The 25,127-nt window shown below is 27.8% G+C and overlaps 2 protein-coding genes across 6 annotated transcripts; both read left to right on the top strand.

Annotated features, from left to right (window-relative positions):
* Positions 1 to 1,347: 1,347 nt before the first annotated feature.
* On the top strand, positions 1,348 to 5,976 carry LOC118069116 (ubiquitin-protein ligase E3B). Of its 2 annotated transcripts, none has more exons than XM_035087000.1 (9): positions 1,348 to 1,755; positions 1,821 to 1,973; positions 2,047 to 2,374; positions 2,461 to 2,649; positions 2,936 to 3,110; positions 3,202 to 3,631; positions 3,702 to 3,820; positions 3,945 to 4,060; positions 4,152 to 5,976. In XM_035087000.1, the coding sequence occupies exons 1-9, from the start codon at positions 1,595 to 1,597 to the stop codon at positions 5,499 to 5,501; spliced, it is 3,021 nt and encodes a 1,006-aa protein (XP_034942891.1). In that variant the 5' UTR covers positions 1,348 to 1,594; the 3' UTR covers positions 5,502 to 5,976. The 2 variants fall into 2 exon arrangements, with proteins under 2 accessions (XP_034942891.1, XP_034942890.1); XM_035086999.1 differs by having other exon boundaries at positions 2,729 to 3,110.
* Positions 5,977 to 6,794: 818 nt separating this feature from the next.
* On the top strand, positions 6,795 to 25,052 carry nmo (serine/threonine-protein kinase nemo). 4 transcript variants are annotated; one of them, XR_004690578.1, is made up of 11 exons: positions 6,795 to 8,034; positions 16,776 to 16,905; positions 16,993 to 17,048; positions 17,833 to 17,939; positions 18,522 to 18,817; positions 19,215 to 19,403; positions 19,476 to 19,677; positions 19,762 to 19,855; positions 20,198 to 20,384; positions 20,739 to 20,809; positions 22,071 to 25,052. XR_004690578.1 is itself a non-coding variant. In XM_035086980.1 (9 exons), the coding sequence occupies exons 1-9, from the start codon at positions 7,778 to 7,780 to the stop codon at positions 22,123 to 22,125; spliced, it is 1,386 nt and encodes a 461-aa protein (XP_034942871.1). In that variant the 5' UTR covers positions 6,795 to 7,777; the 3' UTR covers positions 22,126 to 25,052. The 4 variants fall into 4 exon arrangements, 1 of the variants encoding a protein (XP_034942871.1); XR_004690576.1 differs by lacking the exon at positions 20,198 to 20,384; XR_004690577.1 differs by lacking the exon at positions 20,739 to 20,809.
* Positions 25,053 to 25,127: the final 75 nt, after the last annotated feature.

The following is a 25,127-nucleotide window of genomic DNA, read 5'->3' as shown; positions in this document are numbered from 1 at the left end:
AATTAACGACATTAATATACAGAATATTAAGCTATAAAATTTTATGACTGCTTTTTAGTATCAAAACTAAAAAAAATTGTTGAAGGTTGCTATATGGGTAGTATCATACAACTATTATGAATTCCTAAATGTTTAAAAATATTTTAACCACTGGACTGAAGACCATAATTTGTTTAGAAATTATAACAAATTTAAAATTTAAAAATAGTACTCTTTCAATTTTACATTGTAATTGATATCTTTAAGCAAAGCATCATAATTACTAAAGATTTTGTCAAAAAAACATGACATTTTATGCGATAATTTATTTACAATAAAAATGAAAGTGCAGTAATATTTATACTAAAATTATTATATTTTTTTTTCTAAAATGAATTAAATAATTTGGAAACAAACCCTTCTATCTAAAAAAAACCATTTTCGCATATATCAATTAACTAATTTTTGTAATCTTATGTTACTACTTATATTAGTACAGCAGTCTAGTCAGCTTTAATTTTGAGGAAAATATATTTATCTATATGTTTGTGTAAAGATTAGTATCATCATATTTCAAATTTTATTCTATTCTAAAAACAAATAAAGATCAATTAAAAGACATTTCAAAATATTGACGTAAAAAGTATTTTTAAATACTTCATTTATTAGTAATTTAAACGTAATTATCATTGTTATTTCATAATTACTTATAGTTAGTATTGAATAATTTATAAACATGTCTCAACTAGTTTAATGTTCTTCTTTATTTCACGATTTTTATTATTAAATTTTACTGTATCATTATACAGAATTAACTCAAATAAATTTCTGGAAAATACAAAATAACTTAATCAAAAATATATTACTGACCAAAAAATTATGAATTTTTCTCTGTAAAAATATAAGTATACAGTGTATTATAAGTCAGCAGCGTTAAGAATTTTTGTCGATACTTTGCCTTCTGATGTAAATAAATTATGTATCCCATGAAAATTTGCAAAGTTTGTCTCAATGTTCCAAACAACGATGATATTCAATTTTTTCCAGGGTTTATTTAATCGTTTAATTAATTAATTGAATCAGATTGTTTAAAAAATTCTTTGTTGTGCAATATCCAAATCGACATTGTTTACCCCACCTTCCATATCAAATATGGCGACTTTAAAAATTTTTCTACAAGTTTTGGTTTCTCAGTAAATATTTTTTTATTGTTTTATTCTGTTGGAATATTTTTATTATTTAACATATTTTATGATATTTATTAATAATATAACATAAAAATGGTTAAGTTTTATGCATTGACAATGCAAATGGTAATAAAGTATTTATTATATCATATTTGATTTTTAAGGTTAAGATGCCATTATAAAATTATCAGTAATTGTTAAAAAACAATTATGGCGATTGAAGTTTATTGTCAAACAAAGTATGAAATATTTGTTTTATTTTAGTATATTTTCAATCATAGTGAATTAATAACAGTGAACAAAGATGTGTGTTCATAAAATGTACTGTGATTAAAGTGTTTTTAAATGAATCTAAATATAAAATCAATTTTGTTAATATATAATCTACTCTTACTAACAACAATTTTTCAATAATAAACTATTGAAAAATGTTTAAAACGGAAGAGTCACCAAAAGGTAGTTTCCTCCAGCAAACGAAAGCTGCTAGAGAAGAAAGAGCTTATGAAAAACGTAAAGAAGCTGCTGTTATTTGTATCCAAGCCCATATACGAGGATGGCTTGCAAGAACCAAATTTACCGTTCAAATTTTGTAAGTTGAATAATTCTGAATGATTTATTAAGATACTAATTATTTTATTCTTATGCATTTTACAGAGATGACTTTGATCAACACTTTCCAGAAGAACCAGCGGATCCATCAGTTACAGTACAACTTAAACCAGCCTTACAAGTTTATAAACTAATTTCTAGATTTTTAATAATTTTCAAAAGAAACAGAGATCAAAGTAGAATAGAAAAAATATGCAGGTACAAATTAAATCACATATTAATGATTATTTTATGCATAATAGAAGGTATTCATAAAAATATTTATTTAAAGATATTTAGTAAAAACGTTGGACTCAGAGTTACCAAAGTTTTCTTACGTTGGAGTAGCTTTAAACAAAGACCATTATATATCTTGGATATCACAGATGAAAACAATATTGTACGAATGTATGATTGGATTAGATGATTTGAGACCAGAAAGACCTGCAGATCATAAATGTATTCTTCTGAGATTACACACTCTTGTGAGTTTTACATCAACGGGTACATGGGCAATACTGAAGGCAAAAAGTATGGAGAAACTGAAGACTGGAATGAATCAATTGTGTGCTAATATAATGGGACATCTAGTCAATAATCGATTTTACACTGTCATGCAGGTATGAAATTTAGCGTGTTCAATGTTCAAGATAATTATTGTTGTAATATGTATATTCAACAATTATTTAATTTTGTATTGATTTAGTCATTGTTGGTGAAAGGATTAGGAAGAGAAAAAATAGCTTTAAAACCATTAGCCCTTTCTGCGGCAGTCAATTTAACCATGCGACCATTGATATCGTCACAAATGTCTGAAAAATTATTATCGTTATTTTTAATCAATATCTTTAGTGTACCTGCTCTAATATATCAACTAAATATTTATTCAATAGAGGTAATTACTTTATTTATATCATAAAAAAACAAAACTAATCTAAATAACAATAATTATTAATGTTTGATGTGTATTTTAGTGTATAAATCTACTCATTAACTACAGTTTATTTACGAAAAGTCTTGAATTACTCAATTCCGACCAAAATTTAAGAATTATATTTAATGCTTTAGAAGGAAATTACGCTCTTTGTTTATTAGCAAACTTAATACACTTAGCTAATATTGAGAAAGATGAAACTCTAAAAAACTTATACTTTCCGTCATTTACTTTTGTTGTGACAAAGATGCTTGAATCATGTCAGCAGTATGTTGTGGCAAAGCAAAGCAATTTAACACACTGGCATCCAGTTTTAGGATGTTTTGCTCAATCTGTTGATTCATCTCTATATGGTGCCATTTCATATATTAAAATTCAACTATCTTATTTATGGACAGGAAAAATTGTTTTTCAGCTAATGGGTATGTTTATTAAATGATTGCTTTTAAAAGTGTTCGATTAACTTGCAACAACAGTACATTATGTATAAAAATTTTAATACATTCTATTCAGGACAACCGCTGATGGAGATAGTTGAAAAAGACATTCCAATGATTTTATCAGATCAAAATCATCAGAACAACCAAAGTTCATCAACTGGAACAAACATTTTCCGTCGTGCATTTTTAGAAGCACGGACCAATCGAAATAATACTAACAAAAGTTACCGGAAATTTGGCAGTCCAGAAACAACAAAAATTGCCCTCATTTGTTCACTTTATCAAACGGCTCTTCATACCCTCACTCAAATGAAGCTTGATATTCTCACTGGGTTATGTTATCAAGACAAAATTTTATACCATATGTGGCTTTTTTTAAATACATTGGGACCTCAATGTGGATTGAGAGCCTTTCTTGATCATTTTGCAGCAAATACCAAATACAATGCGCCTGAATTTCAAATGCTCATACTTTTTTGTGACTGTATGACTCATTATGTGACGTAAGAGTCAATTTTATTAACTCTTTAAATTATAAATTACTTTTTATTTACAAAAGCTTTTTTTTTGCAGAATACTCGATGATATGGAAATGTATGAGCAACAAGATCCCTTTAAATTATCCGATTTCATTACGATATCGTACTTCCTAAATCAATTTTTGTATAAAGCTGTTCTTAACAATCTTTTTGGTAAGTTTAATTAATTATAAAATAGTTTACATGTAAGTTAAGTATGTGATGTCAGCAAAAAGTGCAATTAAAGATCTCATCCTTTCTTTTATCCAACACATATACTAACTTACAAATCTTACAGATATTAAAACCATTTCAAATAATCCTCTTTTTACGTCACTTCATACACTCTTAATGGCAATTTATCGACGTGATTGTAGAAGAACATTCTGTCCAGAAGGACATTGGTTAGCGAAGGTAATTAACTTGTTAGATGCTTGGAAAATTTTCTACCAGTTTTATTAATGAATAATAAGTTTAGTAATAAAATATTTCTATTTTTATTTAGGAAGTACGAGTATCAGGATTTTTAGCAGACTTAGAGAAAGGCCGAAGAGGAGCAGCTTTATTACTCTCAAAAATGCCTCATGTTATCCCTCACTCTGAACGTGTGATCCTATTTAGAAAGCATGTAGCTGATGAAAAAGCTGTCTTGGGATTAACTGAAAGTGCGTGCAATAGTAGCCCATCTTCCACTTTGATTGCCGTTCACAGATCACGAATCGTCGAGGACGGCTATCGACAGCTTGCAATGCTGCCGCCTCAAGCCTTAAAAGGAGTGATTCGAGTACGATTCATTAATGAGCAAGGATTAGATGAAGCAGGAATTGATCAAGATGGAGTATTCAAAGAATTTCTTGAAGAAACTATAAAACGTGTATTTGATCCGTCTCTCAACCTTTTTAAAGCTACTAGTGAAAATAGACTGTATCCATCTCCAACATCGTATATGCAAGAAAACCATTTACAACTTTTTGAATTTGTTGGTCGGATGTTAGGCAAAGCTGTCTATGAAGGAATTGTGGTGGATGTTCCTTTTGCTTCATTCTTCGTTTCTCAATTTTCAGGACAAGCAGGTGGTGCATTATATAGCTGGCTAGATGAATTAGCTTCACTTGATCGTGATCTTTACAGAAGTTTAACTCTTGTAAAACATTATAAAGGTGATGTAAGCGAATTAGAATTAACATTTTCATTAGATGAAGACGTGATGGGAGAGCTTGTAACACATGAATTGAATCCAGGCGGCAAAGCTGAACCTGTAACTAACTCAAATAAAATTAATTATATTCATCATATGGCACACTTTAGAATGCATAGGCAAATTAAAGACCAAACTGCAGCATTCACTAAAGGTTTCAAGTCTATCATTAATCCTGATTGGCTTTCATTGTTTTCAACACCCGAACTTCAGAGATTAATATCTGGGGATAATGTTCCCCTAGATCTTCGAGATCTTCGTCGGCATACACAATATTATGGAGGATTTCATGATAACCACAGAGTTGTTTGTTGGCTTTGGGATATTTTAGAAAAAGATTTCAGTGAAGAAGAACGTGGTTTGTTTCTCAAGTTTGTTACAAGCTGTTCTAAGTCACCACTTTTAGGATTTGCTCATTTAGAGCCACAATTTTCTATTAGATGTGTTGAAGTAAGTGACGATGAAGATACTGGTGATACTATTGGGAGTGTTATCAGAGGATTCTTCACAATAAGAAAAAAAGATCCTCAGAATCGATTACCAACATCCTCGACATGTTTCAATTTACTCAAACTACCAAATTATCAGAAAAAGAGTACTTTAAGAGAAAAATTACGTTATGCTGTTACAAGCAACACAGGATTCGAGTTGTCTTGAGATGGAAATTTCATGAAATTATTAAAATATTCATTCAGCTGTTAATGAATTAACAATTGATTTTTATTACAGTTATTCAAAATCTACCTCAAAAATATCTGCGAGCATTAATATCTTTTTTTAGGAACGTGTAAACTAAAAAAATAATAATATGAAAACTAAATATTTGAGAAAAAATATGTAAGGGAAGTTGGAAGTTTAAATGGTGCAATTGTCTGCTTGTATTGTTAGTGATTATATTCATAATGGTAATTATGAACAACCCCTTGTATAATTGATACAAAAACAGAATTTTGTAAGAATAATGTACATATTTAAAGGTTTTTGTAATTTTTTAATGTATTATTTCATGTATATAGTACTCCTCCGCTTTTGCTTTAAATTTTTGCTGTAAAACCGTATTATGTAAATTTGTGCTCTAAAGAAAAAGAAAAAATCTTTAGCTATCATATGAAGTGAACTATATTTTACTAAATACTAACGTGATAGAAAATTATTCGGTATTATGGTATCTAAATGTTTTTTATTTATTTTTTTCAGAGAATTTTTCTTTTTACATTAAAGAAAAAGAGACATGAAAATGTAAAAACCAGATGATATAAATTTACTTTTAATTATGTATTTTAAAGTATAAAAATTTATTATTAAAAAAATTTATTTATTACAAAAATCGGGCTTACAGTTTAATAATATAACTTGTTTTTATCAATCCTTTTAGAATCTAACAAATATTTGTAAAGACTGAAATTCTGTTAATCATAAACGAATTTATTTACGTTATTTATCTATTAATTAATTAATACCAAAATGCTTGAAATACATTTAATTCAATATGTTTAAAAATAGCGTGTCTGAATATTGATATCAATTTTGAAAGAATCCAAGAGGTCACTAGTAGAATAACTCAAGCAGGTCTGACATATCGAAGCCATGTTTCAGCAGAAATTTGAATTTTTTTATGAGCCCAGAGAAGAGAGACGTGAATAGAAGTTTATTTCAAATAGGTTGATGTGGTCAACAAATTTAGTCTAAATTCCTATGGAGCCAGGTTAGAGTTTAATGTGGTTGGGGTGATCTGGAGTGATCCCTCGGAATACAGAATTGAACTTTTATTTACTTTTGTTTTCTGTAATAAGCCAGACATTGTCAGCCATGTCTCAGCATCACGAGTGCCAGATTTTATCTAAAAGAACTCTATTGACTAGAGTGCGCTAATATCAAAGCTATAATCCAGCTTTCTCTGCACAAAAGAGGGTTACATACACATTCTATACACTCGATTACGAGTCGGTGTCTCACAACAGTGGCCAACAGTGGCCAATGAGCCTCGGCTGTTCATAGACGTGTTTACGTTTTCTTTCTTCCCTTTGCAAGAAAAATCTCCACCCTAAAGTGTATTGTGTGTGTGTTTGTGAGTGTTGATGGGAAAAACTCTCTAGAGTTTTCACATTTGCTTATTTATTTCTTTGTTTTTTTTTTAATTGTTCAATACTTAACGCCAAGTATCATCTCAATAAAGACTTGCAAACCAAAAATAACGCAACTATTGTCAGTAGGCTGCATTGTAATAAAAGCTACAAACTAAGTATACATTTGTTGTAAGAGTGGAAAGTGACAGTGTTAAAAAGAAAAGTGGAAAACGTACAGTATAACGGTGGACTATTTAGATTTTCGTGTTCCTTATCAATCTCTGAGTGCAGCCACTACGGGCTTGATTTCAAGTAAAAAATATAAAAGAGACGAGGACAGTGGCCTCGCGTCCTCCATCGTCATCCCCCGCTCCCTCTCCCATCTTTGATCGCTTCCTCTTTATTCCTTGTCTCTCCTCGTTGTCGTCAAATCAACTTCATAAATATTACCTTCATTTTCAAATCTTCCTTACTACGATTGAGTTCATTAGCCAACTGATGCACCGACTGATCAAGATAACGACAAAAAAGTGAGAATACAAATATGAGTGAGAATTACAGTTGGAATAGTTGACCTAACCTAGAGTGTAAAAGAAAAACTCCTAGATAAATTTGGAATATTTCTCTTATCATCAACATATCTTTGGCTATGTCCTTCATGACGGCTGATTTACTTGGGAAAAAGTGCTTCAAAAATATGACAATTTGAAAATCATCATTGAATCAATTTGTTACTCTGGCTCAAAGGGAAGAAGAACAAAGAAAGTGGCGATTTTTCGTCGATCAAGGAGAAAACTACGACACTAAGGAGTCGTAAAACTTGAAAGGGAAGTGTCTAGCAGCCTAGGAATCTCCTAGGAGGACTTGATGGCAGTGGTGGGGCCAAGCCGGCACTCGCGGGTGTCCATGAGCGTGTCGATGTCACTGATGCAGGGGGGTGGAGCCGGTACGACCACCGGCGGAGGTTCAACAGCGGGGACTCATCCGGGTCAGGCTGTTCTCGCTGCTCAAGCACCCTCCAACTATTATCATCCTGCAGCCCCTGCACCATCCCAACCTCCCCCTACTCAGGATCCTGTCCAACCCGATAGGCCTATTGGTTATGGAGCTTTTGGTGTTGTTTGGTAAGTTTTCATCCCATACAATACTTCTTTACATTTCAGGACAAAAAATTCAATCAAAATAAAAAATGAATTATTACTGATATTTACAGTTGGCATTTTTGAACAGTAAATTATTCACCATTTATGAATAATACATTTCTATCTTTCTAATGTAATTGTAAAAGGAATTCAAGTGTTAATGAATAATTATTTTGATTATTACAAATTTATTGAAATTACGAGCTTATAGAACACAACTAGAATTTATTGTTCTAAAAATATTCTCTTTGTGATTACATGGCAATCAAATTATTAGATTGGGAAGAATAAGACCAGTTATCACTTGGAGTAATATTATTTATCACAAGTTAACGTTACCTATTATGTTGAAACTTAAATTGATATTTAACGGAAAGCTTGTTTCTTATTGCTCTTCAACGAAGCATGAAAACCATTTTTACGTTAAAAATTAAAGTGAATATATTTTGGAGTAATTCAATAATAACATCAATTCTGAAACTTACTATGTCCTGGAAAATTTATTTATAAATTTTATTTTCTTTTTATTGACCTTTCAGCGACAAAAAAACACTGAAAAATATTTTTGGGACAAGAAATATTCTCGCTATTCAAAAATTGGCGTTTTACTGCTAACTTATAATTTTCATTGCCTTTTATTTCCTTTCAAGTTATTAGTTATTTACTTAACCGATATACGTTGAAGGTGAACTCTAGTTGGAAAATTTAGTATGTGATGAGAATATTTTGTGTTAACAATAATAGTATGGTAACAAAAAGTAAATTGTTGCATTGATAGCATAGAATTTTACTATTGAAGCATGTAAAATGTAAATAAGGATAGATATAATAAATCGTTTTCCCATTGCTCAGTCACGTCAAGTTGTACAAAATTTCCGTAGGTAATGATTCGGATTTTTGGTTTTAATACATATTGGAAAGTTTTTCCAATTCCCTTTATTCAGACATTTTTTTGAGTTTCGGTTAAAAAGAAAAAAAGATAGAGAATAATGAGAGGAGCATCGAGGGGCCAGGAAAGAGAGAGAAAGAGAAGTGATGGGTATCCTTGCATTCAATAGAAATGAGAAATGAACTTGAATGGACGACGTTTGTACTATACCTCTAGGAACGAATCCGTAAACGTTATTTGCCTCTCCCTCATACTTGGAAGCCTTTTATTTCGGATAGTAGACCCGTCTGGCGGACTACATTCGAAAAATATCCTGTCGATTTGTGAATGTATATTGTATGTATAGGGTGAGCTCACAATACACACTAGTTATTATAAATTTCACCACAATAATTTTAACGCTCAAATTGATAGTTATTATTTTACCAATATTTTTCTTCATCTGTATTTTAAGATAATATTTTTATTGAAGAAACATCTTATTTTTACTACAAATATTTTTGCATCAATGAATATTTCCAATTGAACAATAAATTATTTCTACTCTTGGCAAAAAAAGAATGATGTGAACAAAGAAAAACTATTATTGATAAGATTCTAATAACATTTATTAGAATGTTCATTTGACATTACACATAAAATGCAATGTTGATATTGGCAATGAAACAAAAAAATAATAAAATAGTTAGAAAAGTTGCAATTATAAAAGTTATAGAGGGTGTTGCTCTAAAGGAAGAGGTAAAAGAGTGTATTCGGGGGTGGAAAGTCCTTGCTACAACAGCTGCAGCGTCACCTGCCTCGGCATCTGTTACAGCACACCCGGCGTCTTTGAAAAATTCCTATCTGCGATGAGAAAAGACAAACTGAACAACATGAACAAGAGCTATATCACACAGTTATACACATATACATTATATATGTTATGTACAGGGTGAATATGGTAAAACAGCTCGAGTTTCTAATAGCGTATAGAGAAAAAGCGGCCTAAACCGGCTGATTTTGCTTATATTAATTCATCCTGTACCTTTAAGCACGTTTATAAAGTTACTCAGCAGGGTTAATGTACCAATACTTAACCATTTTCTCACGCTACAAACCATTCCTTATGTTTCTGTAGATAAAAAAATTAAAAGATATAACATTTTATTAAGTTGATTACTTTTAATGGTCTTAATTGCATCAAACCTCTTCATGATGCATATCATTTTGCTTATCTTGACCTTAAGACGCTAAATTACTTGACAAAAAATGATATAAGTTAAATATACTTTTTACGTTTTTTTAACCATTAAAACGTGTAATCAGTTTTTAAAATAATAAAGTTAAAATAAATTAATTTAAATATTAGGTATTATTGATGTTAAACCAACTAATGTTGGTGATATACACTCATTTGGATGAACTAAATATATTTAGTACGAACTTTAGCAAGATTATTGTTTGTTACAGAAATATTACATCAGACTACAAAGGGTTAATTAATTGCTATGATATACTTGACAAAAATTTTGTAGTTGTTCTTACAGAATAGTTTAGTTATTGTATTCTTTATTAAATTATGATAAGAAAAAATTTATAGGAAAGAAAAATGCAAAAAAATAAATTTTATTGTATAATTTTAATTGAAAATCTTATTTTCTGCTCATTTCATCCCAATAATCAGAAACATATCATTAATTTTGATCAGTTACGTCAAGTTCTTTGTTGTAGTATTTTCTACGAAAAAGAAAAGGTAGAAACTAGCATTTTTTTTGCAGCCATCATCAATCAAAAAAAAATGTTTTTGATGAAAATGAATTTCGTTGATAAGATCAATTATTAAAATTAGTAATAGATGACTAATAGTTAACACAAAATGAAAATTTCTTATATTTATTTAGCCATGAAAAATCTTGTACTTGAATAAAAAATAATTTTAATATTATTTCAATTATTAATCGCAGTTAAATAAGTTAGAATTAAAATTCGTTATTAATAAATCTATTAAAACTTAATCAACAATAATTTACTTATAAATAAACTTATTTTCTTTTCATATGGACGTTAAATTTGGTATATTTTTAAAAATATTGATAAAAAGTTAATTTTTAAAGTTACTTATTCTTGATGAAGTCATTCTGTCAATCAGATTATTTTTATTTTAAGATTAGTCTGATTTTATTAGGTAAAATGAATAAAAAAAAATTAATATTTTCTTTTTATAAACAAACTATCATTTTTTTTTTTTTTTTTAATGAAAAAATTACAATCACTTTGAGTTTTTGATCCAGGTCGTTCTTCCAAGCAACTCATTTTCTCAAAAAACCGGTTGTAACAACTGAGAGCTTTGTACACCATTGAATTCCAAATGTTCTTCGCGTAGAAAATTTTTTTTCTTCTAAAATAAGATAATATTTAACAGATACCAATTAATTTTTTCTTTACTTTTTTACTATCCTAAAAAAAAAAAAAAAATTAACTTAAAATTACGAATTAAAACCTGTCGTTCACAATCCCTTAATAATAAATTGTAGTCACATTGGCTGACACATAGCTTTTAAATTTTGGTTATGATAAATTTCACACAACCTCACCTATCAAGTTAATTACATAAAGGATATATTTTATTATTATCGAAAGCCATAAACAAGTGTCAGAATAAAAAACCAAGTTTTGATCAACAAAAATTAGTAAATAGATAGCAACCTTACAAAGCTTTACAAAAGAAGGTTAAATCGTGATTCGTAAATGAGTCAAGGATTACAGTGAGTCAGAATGATTTTTAACATAAGAATTGTGGATATAATGAGGTTGTATATTAATATCATAGAATGAATGTAAAGCAGACCAAGAAAGACGAGTATTGAAGTATATGAGAAGAGAAATAGGACTGGAAAAGAAACCATCAGAGGTAAGGAGTAGTACATGCCTATCGTCAAGCTCTGTGTTTGTAACACCGTGACGACCAATGGCCTTCTTTTTTTCTTTTCATGATTTTACACTCAACTACAGATTCTTAATATTGGATTTATATTGGTGGATATGCTTCACATGTGAATTGATCTTAAAATCTTGACTCTTCTGTAAAAAATAACAAATATGCAGAAACATATACATATTGATAAAAATATATGTGTATTGTAGCACTTGAAAGCATAAAATTTGTGTGTTGGTGAAAGTGGAGAGACAAATCAACAAAGAAGAAAGCAAATTACTGGCAGATTGAATCTGTTAAAAATTTTGCACATTGTATTTATTAAATTGTCAATTGTTACAAATATGATATTAATCCAAAAGGTTTACATTTGATAATAATTTTTTTTAGGTTATTACTCAATATCCATCAAGATAAAGAAAAAAAAATTTATAAAAATGGAAAAATTTCTACTTTTTGACGTAATAATTTGGAAAAAGTAATTAAGGAAGCCAACACTCTGAATAAAATATAATAAAGATAAAAATATCTAACGACTGGAGGTTTATTTATTTTAATTAAAAAAATATCTATGGTGATTAGTAACATAATTAATTAAAATAAAAATACCTTCAATAATAAATAATTAAAATTGAATTCAAAAGAATTATTGATAACAATAACCATAAAAAAAATGAATTATAAAAATAAATGGCAACAATCAATATTAAAATATTATTGTAATAATTGTAACAAAAATTTTAACTACTTTCTTATAAATTATTGATTGATATACAATGATTTTTACTATTCATCATTTATAATAACTATAATAATAGAAACAGAAACAATTCAAAGAATGACCACTGACGATGATGGCATGTTAAAAAAATGACTAATGACAATGAGCGTATTGAATTGATAAACAAATGAGTATTAACATATTGAACATTATTAAGCAAAATGTTTTGGTATGTTATCAAAATAATCAGTAAAGATTCGATAAACTTGGAAGGTTAACAACCCTAGAATTATAATATTTAATTAAAAGTATCATTGTAATTTTTGATTTTTAGAAAAATAATGCACAGTTCAAAATTTCGTGCTTAAATAAATGGAAATTTTTCTGCAGTTTTCGTATGATATACAACAGAGTTTTAATCAGTAGAAACATGTATTTATTTAATAGGTACAAAGGATAATAGATATAAGATTGCCATACTTGTGCCGCAGAGCAGATAGACATATAACTGCATTACAGTGTCAATTTCCACTGGGCTTCGGATTTGTTTTTACGTCATGATGATGTTTCAGTTGCAAAGAGAGAAAACTTGAACATGTTTGTAAACCATGAAGGACAAAATATTGGTGCGATAGATACATATCTGATATAATACATCTTTTTTCTTCTTTCAAGGTCATGTCATATTATATTATACTTATGTTATTGTCTCTGTATGATGGACGTTTATAATAAGAGGATTTTTATTAAAATATTCCCTTTTATCCGGAATATTTTATCAAGATACAATAGAAGGTCTACGTTAATTTATCTTCACAAATAAATTATTAGTCATCCAAATGTTGTATATTTCAAAAGACAAGACTAAGGTTATATTTTACTCGCACGCAAACTTACTTACTTCATTTTTCTTATATACTCAGCTTTTATTTAAACAATCGATAATGTCGTGAAAATGAAATTACAAGAAATGTATTCAACTTTTTAAAATGGAGTTTAAAAAAAATATAGGGTAGTTAAACTGATAACAAACGACTTTTTTATCATGATTTTGTTTGAACTGTTTCGATTGAAATGAAATATTGATAAATTAGATAAATAAACATTTTGAAAATGTGAGCAAATACATATGGTACTTTGATTACAAAATAAAAATATTTTTCGAACAAATTGAATTAAAAATGATGAAAACATGCTCCCCTTGATAACAATTATAACAGTAGAGAAGTAATGAAAATAAAATTAATTAATATATGTCTATTGTTATGATTTATCCAGATAATAATAACAAATTAACCTTATACATGAAAACCGTTAAGAATTATATATCAACGAAATATTTTTGATGAAAGTCTATTTCTTGCTAAATACATAAATGAGAAATTTTTTATGATTTGTACTATACTCAAAGTTTTTTACTAACTATTATTAAATGTGAAAATCTCTCATTTTTTAATTCTTTTTACGTTATTCACTGCTCGAGATATCTCTAGCCTAAAAAAATTTCAATGTATGATGGGTTGGGTAAGCAGGCTAATAGATTAATGTAGTTTACAAGGGGATAAATAAATAAAAAAAGTATTTTTGGAGTAGTTTAAATCAATATTTTTACTCCAAAAAAATATATTCAAAATATTTCATTTAAAACCTCGATATATTTTTTTTTTACATGAAGCAAATTGAATAATTTTTCAAAAATGTTTAAAATTCGTTAATGAAATATTTTTAACTTGAATTTTCATATAATCTGTATTTGTGCTTAGTCTGTATTGATTTTTTATTTAAAAAACATCTCATATTCTTACCAATTTATTTAACTTTATTGTTATGTGCTACATCACGTAGTATCAATGATTAGTAAAACTCTCAAGTTCAGGCGGAGAAGTTCAAATATCTTACGAAGAAAAACCCATCCGTCAACTTAAGAGTTGGGTGTTGGGTTACAGAAAAATGTAGAAAATCTGTGTCAACTAAGTTGGTTCTTTTTTAACGGAGATTTCCGGTTATTTGCTGACCCATATGCTCCTCAGAACATCATTTAAAAACTTTATTGAACTGGTGACTGAATTCGAACCTATATACGTACATACATAGTACATGTTTGCTATACAATTGCTCAATTCATTATTGAACTGATCACCCTTGAACGTAATTTTAATCACGATATACGGAAAAACAAAATACAGACAGTGCAAATGATATTATTATATTATCTGAAATAAAAAATGATTATTTGACGGTTTATATCACGTGCCAAATGTACTTTTATAACTATTATTTACTAACAGAGGTACACATGTCCATATTTGTTTGCAACTTTAACTAGGTACTCAACTGATTTTGATAAACGAGGTGTCAAACAATTCACTCTGATTTTGTGAACCATATTAAGAGATTAAAAATTGTCAAAAAAATATGTTAATAATCAATATAAAATATATTTGATGGAGAAGTAAATATTATTTATTTTATAATGATTTTGATTGAAAATAAAAAATTTTTTATCGGCATATTTGTATTTAATATTTGAAAAAAAATTGATTTATTCAATTTTATTTTAAAAAATGATGGGAAATAGTAAAATTCATTTACTTCTGTTAAAAGTATATTACATAAATTTGATTTTATTGCAGAATTTAATTATTGTGGAATAGCTGTAACATCAATTTCTATTTTATAATATATCATTTTTATTAAAATATTTATAAGGTTTTAGGTAAAAATTCTTTCAACACCAATAATTATAATAAGTTATCTTAACGCAATTAAATATTTTTGGTGTGATTAATTAAAAATTTAATTAATGAATAAATGAAATTAATTTCATTTGCACTTTATACTGATTATTACTGAATACTTTTTTTTTATGGAAAGACCAGTTTTTGATATTTTGATTAACTTTTTTGGCCAAAAAATATTTAAAAGATTGATTATGAAATGAGGGAGTAAAAAAATTTATTTATTGGAATTTTTAAAGTTAAATGATGAAAAAAACGGAAGAAAAACAAAGATTTAAGAAAATATCGCATAATAAATAAATATAAAAAGTATTGGCTAAATGGTTCGGTAGGATACCCTTATTGAGCAAAGCAGGTGCACTATAGCTAAGCATACCAGGTGATGATGGTACACGACAGATGTTAAAAAAAAAATTTAATTCGCAATATATATTGAACATTGTATATTATATTTCTTCAAAACAATTAGCATGTTCTACATAACATTCAACAATAAGAGCACGATCATTGTTGTATCCATGTACTGAGGTACTATAAACGTAACCTGAATGATCATGCATATAACTACCTAGACTTTAAATGAAACAGCTTTTACCATTAAGAAAAAGTTATTTATCAGAATGATATAAGAAGTGAAGTAAACAAAATGAAGAAATCTCGAGTACGAGATCGATATAAGCTTTTATGTAATGTTCTTGGTTCTTTTTCTGCACTTTTGGAAATTAGAACTTGAGAAAGACTATACCTTTTAGACATTGTTTTTTTCTATATAAATCGAAAGATTTTTCGTTAAAAAACTTAAGTATCAAAATATTTTGAATTATTAGATGATTTTTTAACTTATTTTTATTATTTTAAAAATAAATAATCAAAAATCGGTTTTTATGACCCTAATTATACTTATATATTTAAAATTCATGAAATTAAAATTTAGTGATATTCAGTTCTCTTTAAAAAAATTAACTTGATAAAATTTCGCAATCTAGTATAAGCCTATAAATCATATGAAATAGGTGTAAATTCTAGACCCATCCTTTTGGGAGCTCTCGAAAAAAAGTCTTTGACATACAAATAATAGTAAAAAAGCAACTTACAGACAACTGAACGAAACCAGTCAGGTTCCGTTAGAATGTCAGATCTTCAGAAGACGACTTGAAAAAGAGAAAACAAAACAGTTAACAGAGAAATGAATAATACACTACAGAAAAAAGAAAATAGAGGTGGGAGAAAATGAGAGTCAGTAAAGGACTAGATGACAAGACAAAAAAATGATGAACATTCAAGAAATGTATAAAATCTTACAAAAATGGGGAAGGGATAGATTGAAGGTTAAAACTGTTACTGAACTATCAATTGTAAGACTTGTAAAATTTTATAAAATATTACGAATAGCAATTTTTCGTATTAAGTTTTTTTATACTAAAAACAATAAATTAATAATGATGTTTATTCTGTTTCTAGGGCAGTAACTGATCCAAGAGATGGTAGACGAGTGGCTTTAAAAAAATTACCAAATGTCTTTCAAAATCTTATTAGCAGCAAAAGGGTCTTCAGAGAACTTAAAATGCTATGTTTTTTCAAACATGAAAATGTGAGTAGAAATTTATTGTGTTTAATTTCAAAAGAATTAATAGCTAAATTTCAAACCTCAGAATAAACTTTATTTTTTTATTCTTAGGTATTGTCAGCACTGGATATTTTACAACCACCACATCTAGATTTCTTCCAGGAGATGTATCCTTTTTCTTTTTTATCAAAAAAATATATTTCAAAAATTATTGAAACATTTTGTATTCATGTTCATATTTATGTGATTATTTATTTATGATAACAATTATAATTTTCGACAAATTTTTTAATAAAAATTAATATTAATAATAATATTATTGAACTAGAAGCAAAGGAATTTATCTCGGTATTCGTCAGAGCGTAGCCACCTCGAGTATCGATCCGTCCTGTATATTGTGGGAAAATTCGAGATTCTCGTTCACGCGCTTACGCGTGTGCTGTTATATTATGACGATAGTATTGCTCTTTTCTACAACGTAATTTTTTTCATTTCATTTTATCTTTCCTTTCTTTTATGTCTTCAGACATCCTCAGGATTTGAGAATTATCCGCTTAAAACCTTGAATTAGAAGACCCAGATACACAACACTAAAAATGTATAAGCGAGAGAAAGGGAAAATATAGAAGTCGCTCGACCGCTGTTTACTGTTTAGCTGGTCGGTTGGATGAACCTGCAGTATACTAAAGTTGAACATTATTACATAGTTTCAGTTTAAACAATTACAGGAACTTGGTTCTTAGTTTAGAATTGCTTTCCAGAAATGTTTTCTATTTTTTGCTGACTTTACCATGATTTATATTGATCATTTTAAAAAATTAATGCATCAATTTATGTGATTGCTTTTATTTTTTCAGTAAAAAGGCAAAATTTTAAATATTAAGTTTACAATTTATACTTGATATTGTCAGGCACATTCACTTGAATTTTTCCTTAATAAATCGTCAATAGATATGTGATAACAGAACTACTCCAAAGTGATCTTCATAAGATTATCGTCAGCCCGCAACATTTGAGCTCAGATCACATCAAAGTATTCCTCTATCAGATTTTAAGAGGTAAAGAAATTAATTTTTATCAAGAACAGATCGACAGATGAATATTATCATTATCAATATTCTATGAAAAAAAGTCAATTAAAATTCACGATCTAAAGTTCGAGAAAAAAATCCAATTATAATTTTCCATTTTAATCTTAGATTTAATTTTAGATTACTGCAAATTGGTCAAAATTCAAAATTATCCCTTTTAACTTTTTTATAAATAGAACATTTTTATCAAAGTAAAGATAAGTCACATTATTTTACATTTCACCAATTTTGCTTTTATTTTTTAGAAATTAGTTAACATTTCAATTTGTGACCATTGAATAATATAACCTATTAAGCTTAAATAAAGCACTTCTTGACATTTAAAAAAAAGACACAAATCTATTTTTATACAAATTTTTTTCATTGCTTGACATCTTCAATTAACATTTTCATTTATGACCTGTTTTTTATTTTATTTTAAGTACACCCATATCAAATAATAAAATATTTGGATGATATGTTGTTCTAAGTTTGACTAAATTTTAGTTAAAATGGAAGAATTATTGATAAACAAAAATTAACTGATCACAATTGTTGATTTAATTGCAGGACTTAAGTACTTACATTCAGCAAGAATCTTACACAGAGACATTAAGCCGGGTAATCTACTGGTAAACAGTAACTGTGTGCTAAAAATATGCGACTTTGGTTTGGCAAGAGTTGAGGAACCCGACCAAAGCAAACACATGACCCAGGAGGTGGTGACGCAGTATTACCGAGCTCCAGAAATTCTCATGGGTGCTCGTCATTACACAGCTGCAGTTGATGTCTGGAGTGTTGGGTGCATTTTTGGAGAACTTCTGCGTCGTAGAATTCTTTTCCAAGCTCAAAGTCCCGTTCAACAAGTAAGCTTAATCATATTGCTTTTTTTTTATTTATTAGTCTACTAGATTTAAGTTTTCAAAATAAAAATTCAATTTTAATTTTTAAGTATTAACAAGTGTAACCCAGATTTCAATTATTTTGGAGTAACTTTCCTTTGATGACAATTGTTATAAAGATCTATTAAATGAGTTATAATTATATAAGTAAATATACTTTTACTTTAATGAGTATTTTATTTAAAAAAAGTTTGAACAATAAATAAAAAAATTTTGTGTTTTATTGTTTTTGACATTTACAAAAAAATTGTAGTTTATGGTCGAACTTTCTTTTTTTTTATGTTTTTGAAATAAAAATGGTGTTGAATAAACTATGGTAATTACTCATTAATGTTAATAAAAAAAAATTAAATTTGTTTAGCTTGAATTAATTACTGAATTACTGGGAACGCCAACCTTAGAAGATATGCGATATGCGTGTGAGGGTGCAAGGACTCACATGCTAAGTCGTGCTCCAAAACCCTCATCTTTGACAGCTCTATACACTTTAAGTAATCAAGCAACTCACGAAGCTGTTCATTTACTATGTCAGATGCTTGTTTTCGATCCTGTAAGCATTTCAATATCTTAATTATTGAACCATTTAAGCTTCTATAGCTAAATTTATCTTTAACATTTCTAGGACAAGAGAATTACTGTTGTTGATGCCCTGGCTCATCCTTATCTTGACGAAGGAAGATTGAGATATCATTCGTGCATGTGCACGTGCTGTTATACCACAAGTGGAGGGATGAGACAATATACTTCAGAATTTGAACCAGTAACGTCTCATCCTTTGGACGATTTATGGGAACGAAAACTGACAAGTGTTCAGCAGGTGAAAGGTTGGTGAAGTTTACTCAATTATTTCAATTGTTCACTCTTCTTTGTATAACCGTTTACTAATTATCACTGTTTTTGTATTACAGAAGAAATGCATAAATTTATAGCAGAGCAATTAAATACATCTCGCGTGCCTTTGTGCATTAATCCTCAATCTGCGGCGTTTAAAAGCTTTGCAAGGTAATTATTTTTTACGTTAATTATCCTATTTTTTTATTAGCTTAATGACAAGATTGAAATTCAATTATTATTGCAAAGAAAAAAATAGAAAAATTCAAGAAGACAATGTTTGTTTTCTAATGTTCATCATCTTATTTTTCTATTTAAAATTAAAATTAAAATTAAATTAAGTATGTGAGAAAAAAAATAAGAAATAAATTGATAAAAGAGATAAACTGAATTTAAAAAAATGAGAATAATCAAAAGCAAATGTGAATTGAGAAATATTATATCATTTAACCCTAAATAATTTAATTGATTTCGATAATTGTTGTCATCTTGCTTTACTGTTACCGTTTCAAGTTAGAGCAAGACAACCGCCAAGCCAGCAACTACGTGCGCCGCGTATACGTACACAATAACTACCACCCGAATGAGCTATCTACCGCTGTCGGCTACCGCTATCGTCTACTACCACTTACGTCTCTTCCTGAACGTAACGAATAATTCGAGAAAATCAGCTATAATTGGTACAACCTCGCTCGCAGAGGTACTCACCTTAAACTTTACCTTATACGTTTCAATGTCTTTGTTTTTGTCATGAACATCTTCATAACTCATCATATGTTTTTGCACACTTCTATTATGAATCATTTTTAATTATTTATTTCTTGTTTCAAATAATTTTTTTTAATTGATCATTTTTTCATTTCTTTAATTAGATAATTTATGGTAGCTTCATCTTAATCTGTCAGCGGACGCGCTAAATTTCCAACCCTTTTTCACAGAAAATTTAGCAGAACATTCGATACAATCATTTTAAGCAGGGAAATGTTTATTACTAAATTTTGATTTTAATTAATACAAAATTTTTTGTGCAATATTAAAATCTTTTATTTTACAGAATCATTTAAAGTGATCTTATTGCTAACAATGATGAATAAAATTTGGGCAGTTTAAAATATGGAATAAAAGGTTAATAAATATTTTTTATAATTTAATTGATTTTAAAATATGATTTTAATATTTAAGTAAGGAAGCCAAATAGCACAACCGTTGATGGATTAAAAACTCTGACTTAATTTTTCTCACATTTTTATTTTATTTGTTTTTCTCTCTTTAAACATTACAATGACACATACATATCCACACATCCTTTCCGCTGCAAAGGCGATTCGAGCCGGTAGACACTTGATATGTACATATATTGAAATCTTGAAATTCTTTTGAAAAAAAAATTTATAAAATTCAAAGAGTTCTAGTAACTTTTTTTAAATATTAATAGTAATTAAATATTTAATAAAATCAATAATTAATATAAGATAGATAAATTGATGACGAATGCGACGAGTTTGCCTTTTAGGTATATTTTCAGGGTTAAATGACGCGTGTAAGGGTGATGGTGAAGCAAAAAATCAAGGCTAAAAATTCATTATATAAATAAAAAAGTCTAAGTTAAATTCATTAAATTATTTAAAAAAGTATCAAATAAGGAGATTAAATGGATTTAAATGTTGAAGAGTATTTAAGATAAAAGAAAAATGTATAAATAGAGAGATTATATTAGATTATTTATATATAAGCATACTCGTCGCTTTCGGTTTTTTTTATCATTAAATAACAAATTTTTCTCATTATTAAAACCTATGGGTCATTATGAGATGATTTGAATATAAAATATGACATAACCTGATCGAATTGTCAATGTAAATTATTCCTTTAAATAAAAGCCTCATCCATACAGCATTCAGGTTGAATATAAAAATAAATTAATTAACATTTAGTTGATGTTCATGAAATTGATCAAGTTAATAAAATAAACCTGACAGCTGTTTAAAAAATTATCTGATCTGTATCTTGAGGAAAAATCAAAGACAGTAAATCAACAGCAATTAACAATTTTATTTTTTAGCTAATAAGAAATTGAATATTTGTAAATAATTTTCTCAACATTTTCCAATCATTATTCTTCGAGTATTATTCAAAAACATAGATTCAAATTGTGTAGAAAACCTGTCTTTTATTGTTCCTTAATACTAGTCGTATACGAACGATTCATTTCTCCAAATTATGTAGTACTTATGCTTAAAAAATACACATACAGAAATCTACTGTTTTAACAAGTAAATAATTTTTTTTTTTTTGAAGAATTCCAAGCTTTCTAGTTGCTATGGCTTTCTTCAGATTAATTAATAATTATATTTCTAATATTTATATATTTATTTTTTATTTTCAGTTCTACTGTGGCTCATCCATCGGAGTTACCACCATCACCACATCAATGGGAGTGAAGTAATGTCATTTACAATAAAGTCTCATAAATTATTATAAATTATTTATTGATAAATCAACGAGAAACAACACAAAATGTGTAAATGACTTGAAGAACATCTAAGAGTATAAACAAGAAGACAAAAGCTGCAATAAATTTTCTGAATACCTTCATTGTTGATAAATGAAGAGAGCTAAGAGAGACAATAGACTGCCGAGTACTTGTAGCTTGATTTGACGAAACAATTAGTTCATATACAATACAAAATTGATAAATTTGTAAAATAGAAAAATAAAGATATTCAAGACACAAGTATACAAGACTGTAAGAGGAAGGTAGCTAAATTTTTAACCGGCAATCGGTTAAATAGTAGATAATTTTCAGCACTTGTCGCTGTTATTGCAGACGAGGAAGGCCAGTTTCTAACGATTAATCTTTTTTTTTGTCATTATTTTCATTCATTCCTCGTTTATTAGCAATTGCGACTAATAATAATTATTAATATTTTTTTTTTATTATTATCGTAATTATTAATCTTATCATTATAATTATTAATAATCAATATTAATTAATAATCAATGCGTGCGCGCGTTATGATTACGGCTGGCAATAAAATACGAAATCATAAAAAAGGGAGGAGAAACAACATTTTTTTAAAGAACATTTATAAATATTCATTTATTTGTTTAAATAATTTACGTAGTTGTGTCAAAATGATTTTCTTTTGTTAAGTAGACATTTAAAATGGATTTCACTTATTGAAATTAAACGTATTTATTATCGAATATGCTTCCAAAATCTTAAAAATCTAGGAACGTGCAATTCCTAAAGCAATTGAAACATAATAATTTAAAGTAAAGAAAATGCAAAATGTTTGGGTACGGAATCTTGTAAGTATATGAAAAGATCTTAATGTATTGTAAATATTGAGTATCAGAATAATATTCTCTCCATATTGTGAGCGGAAACAAGATACTCTGCATTATTAATTCTGAGTGTGATTTTAGTAATAAGTAAAACTCAATTGATTGACACTAAGTATCATGAGATTCTTGGGCCTAAATTTTCATGTAGATAATGATTGCACTGATTAACTAATTTTTTAATCAACAAAAATGTGAAGAAAAAAAAGCAAAGAAATAATTCTGTATAGAGAATTTTTTACACATACCTAAAGACAAAAAAAGGGAGAAAAACCACATAGAGATACTTGAATTCTTAGTTTTTAGTATATTCTCTATGTTTTTTCATACTACTACAACAAAGGTCCGAATAAATTAGTGATTTCAATGAATGGGAAGAAAGAAATTTTTAATGTTTTAGTATTTGATGATGCTCTCTTCAGAGGGTTAACTTACGGCTAACGATCAACTGAAAAACTCTTTTGGTGTTTGCCAACGAGAAAAAAATCAAGCTGTTTGGCTGTCTCTGAGATTGATAATAAATAAAAAATAATAAGATATTAATAAAAAGCTTATTATTTATTATTTGAAAAATAAAGTAAAGAGACATGTAGTGATAAGCTGACAGATTTTTGTAATAAAATTTTTTTTCTCGTTTGAAAATATGTTTAATAAATAAAATGGCAAACATTTAGGTATTTCAATGCGTTATTTAATATAAGGTAGATAAATAGAAAGTAATGTTGAGGATTGATTGAATAATTCCTGAAATACATGTAACAAATAAAAAATAAATATCGTATGTACGATTGTAAATATTTCTTATACAGCCAGTATAAAAAATGACAAGGAGGAAAAGCATTATTGATTAGGCGTCTGTAATATGACGTATCGTCCTGCCAATTAGCCAGCGAATGCTGCCGTTTGATTATAAAATATACAATGATAAATTGTCACATTCGTGAGACGATACTCAAGATAAGTGACATTGCTTCATAGATATGACTGTGAAAATTTTTACTAAGAGTAAATGATACATTGAAAAAATAATATGAATGAAAATTTCGAAATGAAAAAAAAATATTGTATTTGTATATACTAATTCAAGATAGCTCACTGTAGCTAATTAGTTGGGCATTTGATTGACGTGTAATGTTGTCCAATAATTAATCGATCACAGTTAATTAATTAACGAATCAATTAATTCATTGTATATTACGAAATTGAAATCGAATTTTAGCATTTTACATTAGATCTCATTTCTTAAATAATTAAAATGAAATTATAAGAATAATTACGTATTTTGTCGTGATCGAATTTTGCAAAATTAATAACATCAGTATAGAAAATAGAGAGAAATATGAATACGTAAAATTGAAAAAAATGATTGATGTACATTAATAAGGTACATCTATTTTAGATTAATAAACAAAAAATGAAAGGATAAAAAAATAAATATAAATAAATCGTGTAGTTGAAAAAGTAGCCTTGTTCATAAAAAAAGAAAAAAAATACCAGACGCACCAAACAATAAATATTCTGATAAAATGGAATGTTTCAATGAAATATTTTGTTATGTGAGTTAAATTATCATTATTATTATTATTATATTCATTTAAATATTCCCATCATCCTGAAAATTCCTAAAAATTTTTGTCACATTGATATCTATTCGCAAAAATATGCATTTAGTTAATTAATGAAAACATTTATGATCAAAATAATAAAAATTATTGTTCATCGTCGAGTGGCAACGTATTTATAATTAAAATAAAAAAGAAAATAATGTCGCTTTCTTGATATTTAAAATTTAGCAGTGATTTAGCTTTAATATAATAGAATGATGACCTGTAATTAGTAACTAAGAGGCCTTAATATTATGATGTCTAACCGTTATTGAAAATAATACAAAAGAAAAAATATAAAAAAAGGAAACATTTCAGAGATTGTCAATGATTTAAAGAAGTATCTAGTGTAGAAGAGAAAGAAATAAAAGTTTTAATGATTAAAAAAAAAGTAAAAAGAAGAAGATGCAAAACAATAATTTATAGTCACGAAGTAAAATTATTTGTAAATATTGTTCCCAGATTTTTCGAGGTAAAAAGCAAAATAAAAAGTA

This window comes from Chelonus insularis, unplaced genomic scaffold (assembly GCF_013357705.1).
Source record: "Chelonus insularis isolate UGA/USDA-ARS -01 unplaced genomic scaffold, ASM1335770v1 contig_405_pilon, whole genome shotgun sequence".
Lineage (NCBI taxonomy): Eukaryota > Metazoa > Arthropoda > Insecta > Hymenoptera > Braconidae > Chelonus > Chelonus insularis.
This window is presented reverse-complemented; position numbering and strand designations above follow the sequence as displayed.

Excerpts from the sequence above, each read along its gene's own strand:
- LOC118069116 (XM_035086999.1), top strand. The coding sequence starts at position 1,595 with ATGTTTAAAACGGAAGAGTCACCAAAAGGTAGTTTCCTCCAGCAAACG. Across the intron at positions 1,756-1,820 it reads AAATTTACCGTTCAAATTTT|AGATGACTTTGATCAACACT; the intron begins GTAAGTTGAATA and ends TGCATTTTACAG. Across the intron at positions 3,821-3,944 it reads TGTTCTTAACAATCTTTTTG|ATATTAAAACCATTTCAAAT; the intron begins GTAAGTTTAATT and ends CAAATCTTACAG.
- nmo (XM_035086980.1), top strand. The coding sequence starts at position 7,778 with ATGGCAGTGGTGGGGCCAAGCCGGCACTCGCGGGTGTCCATGAGCGTG. Across the intron at positions 17,049-17,832 it reads CTAGATTTCTTCCAGGAGAT|ATATGTGATAACAGAACTAC; the intron begins GTATCCTTTTTC and ends AATCGTCAATAG. Across the intron at positions 17,940-18,521 it reads CCTCTATCAGATTTTAAGAG|GACTTAAGTACTTACATTCA; the intron begins GTAAAGAAATTA and ends ATTTAATTGCAG.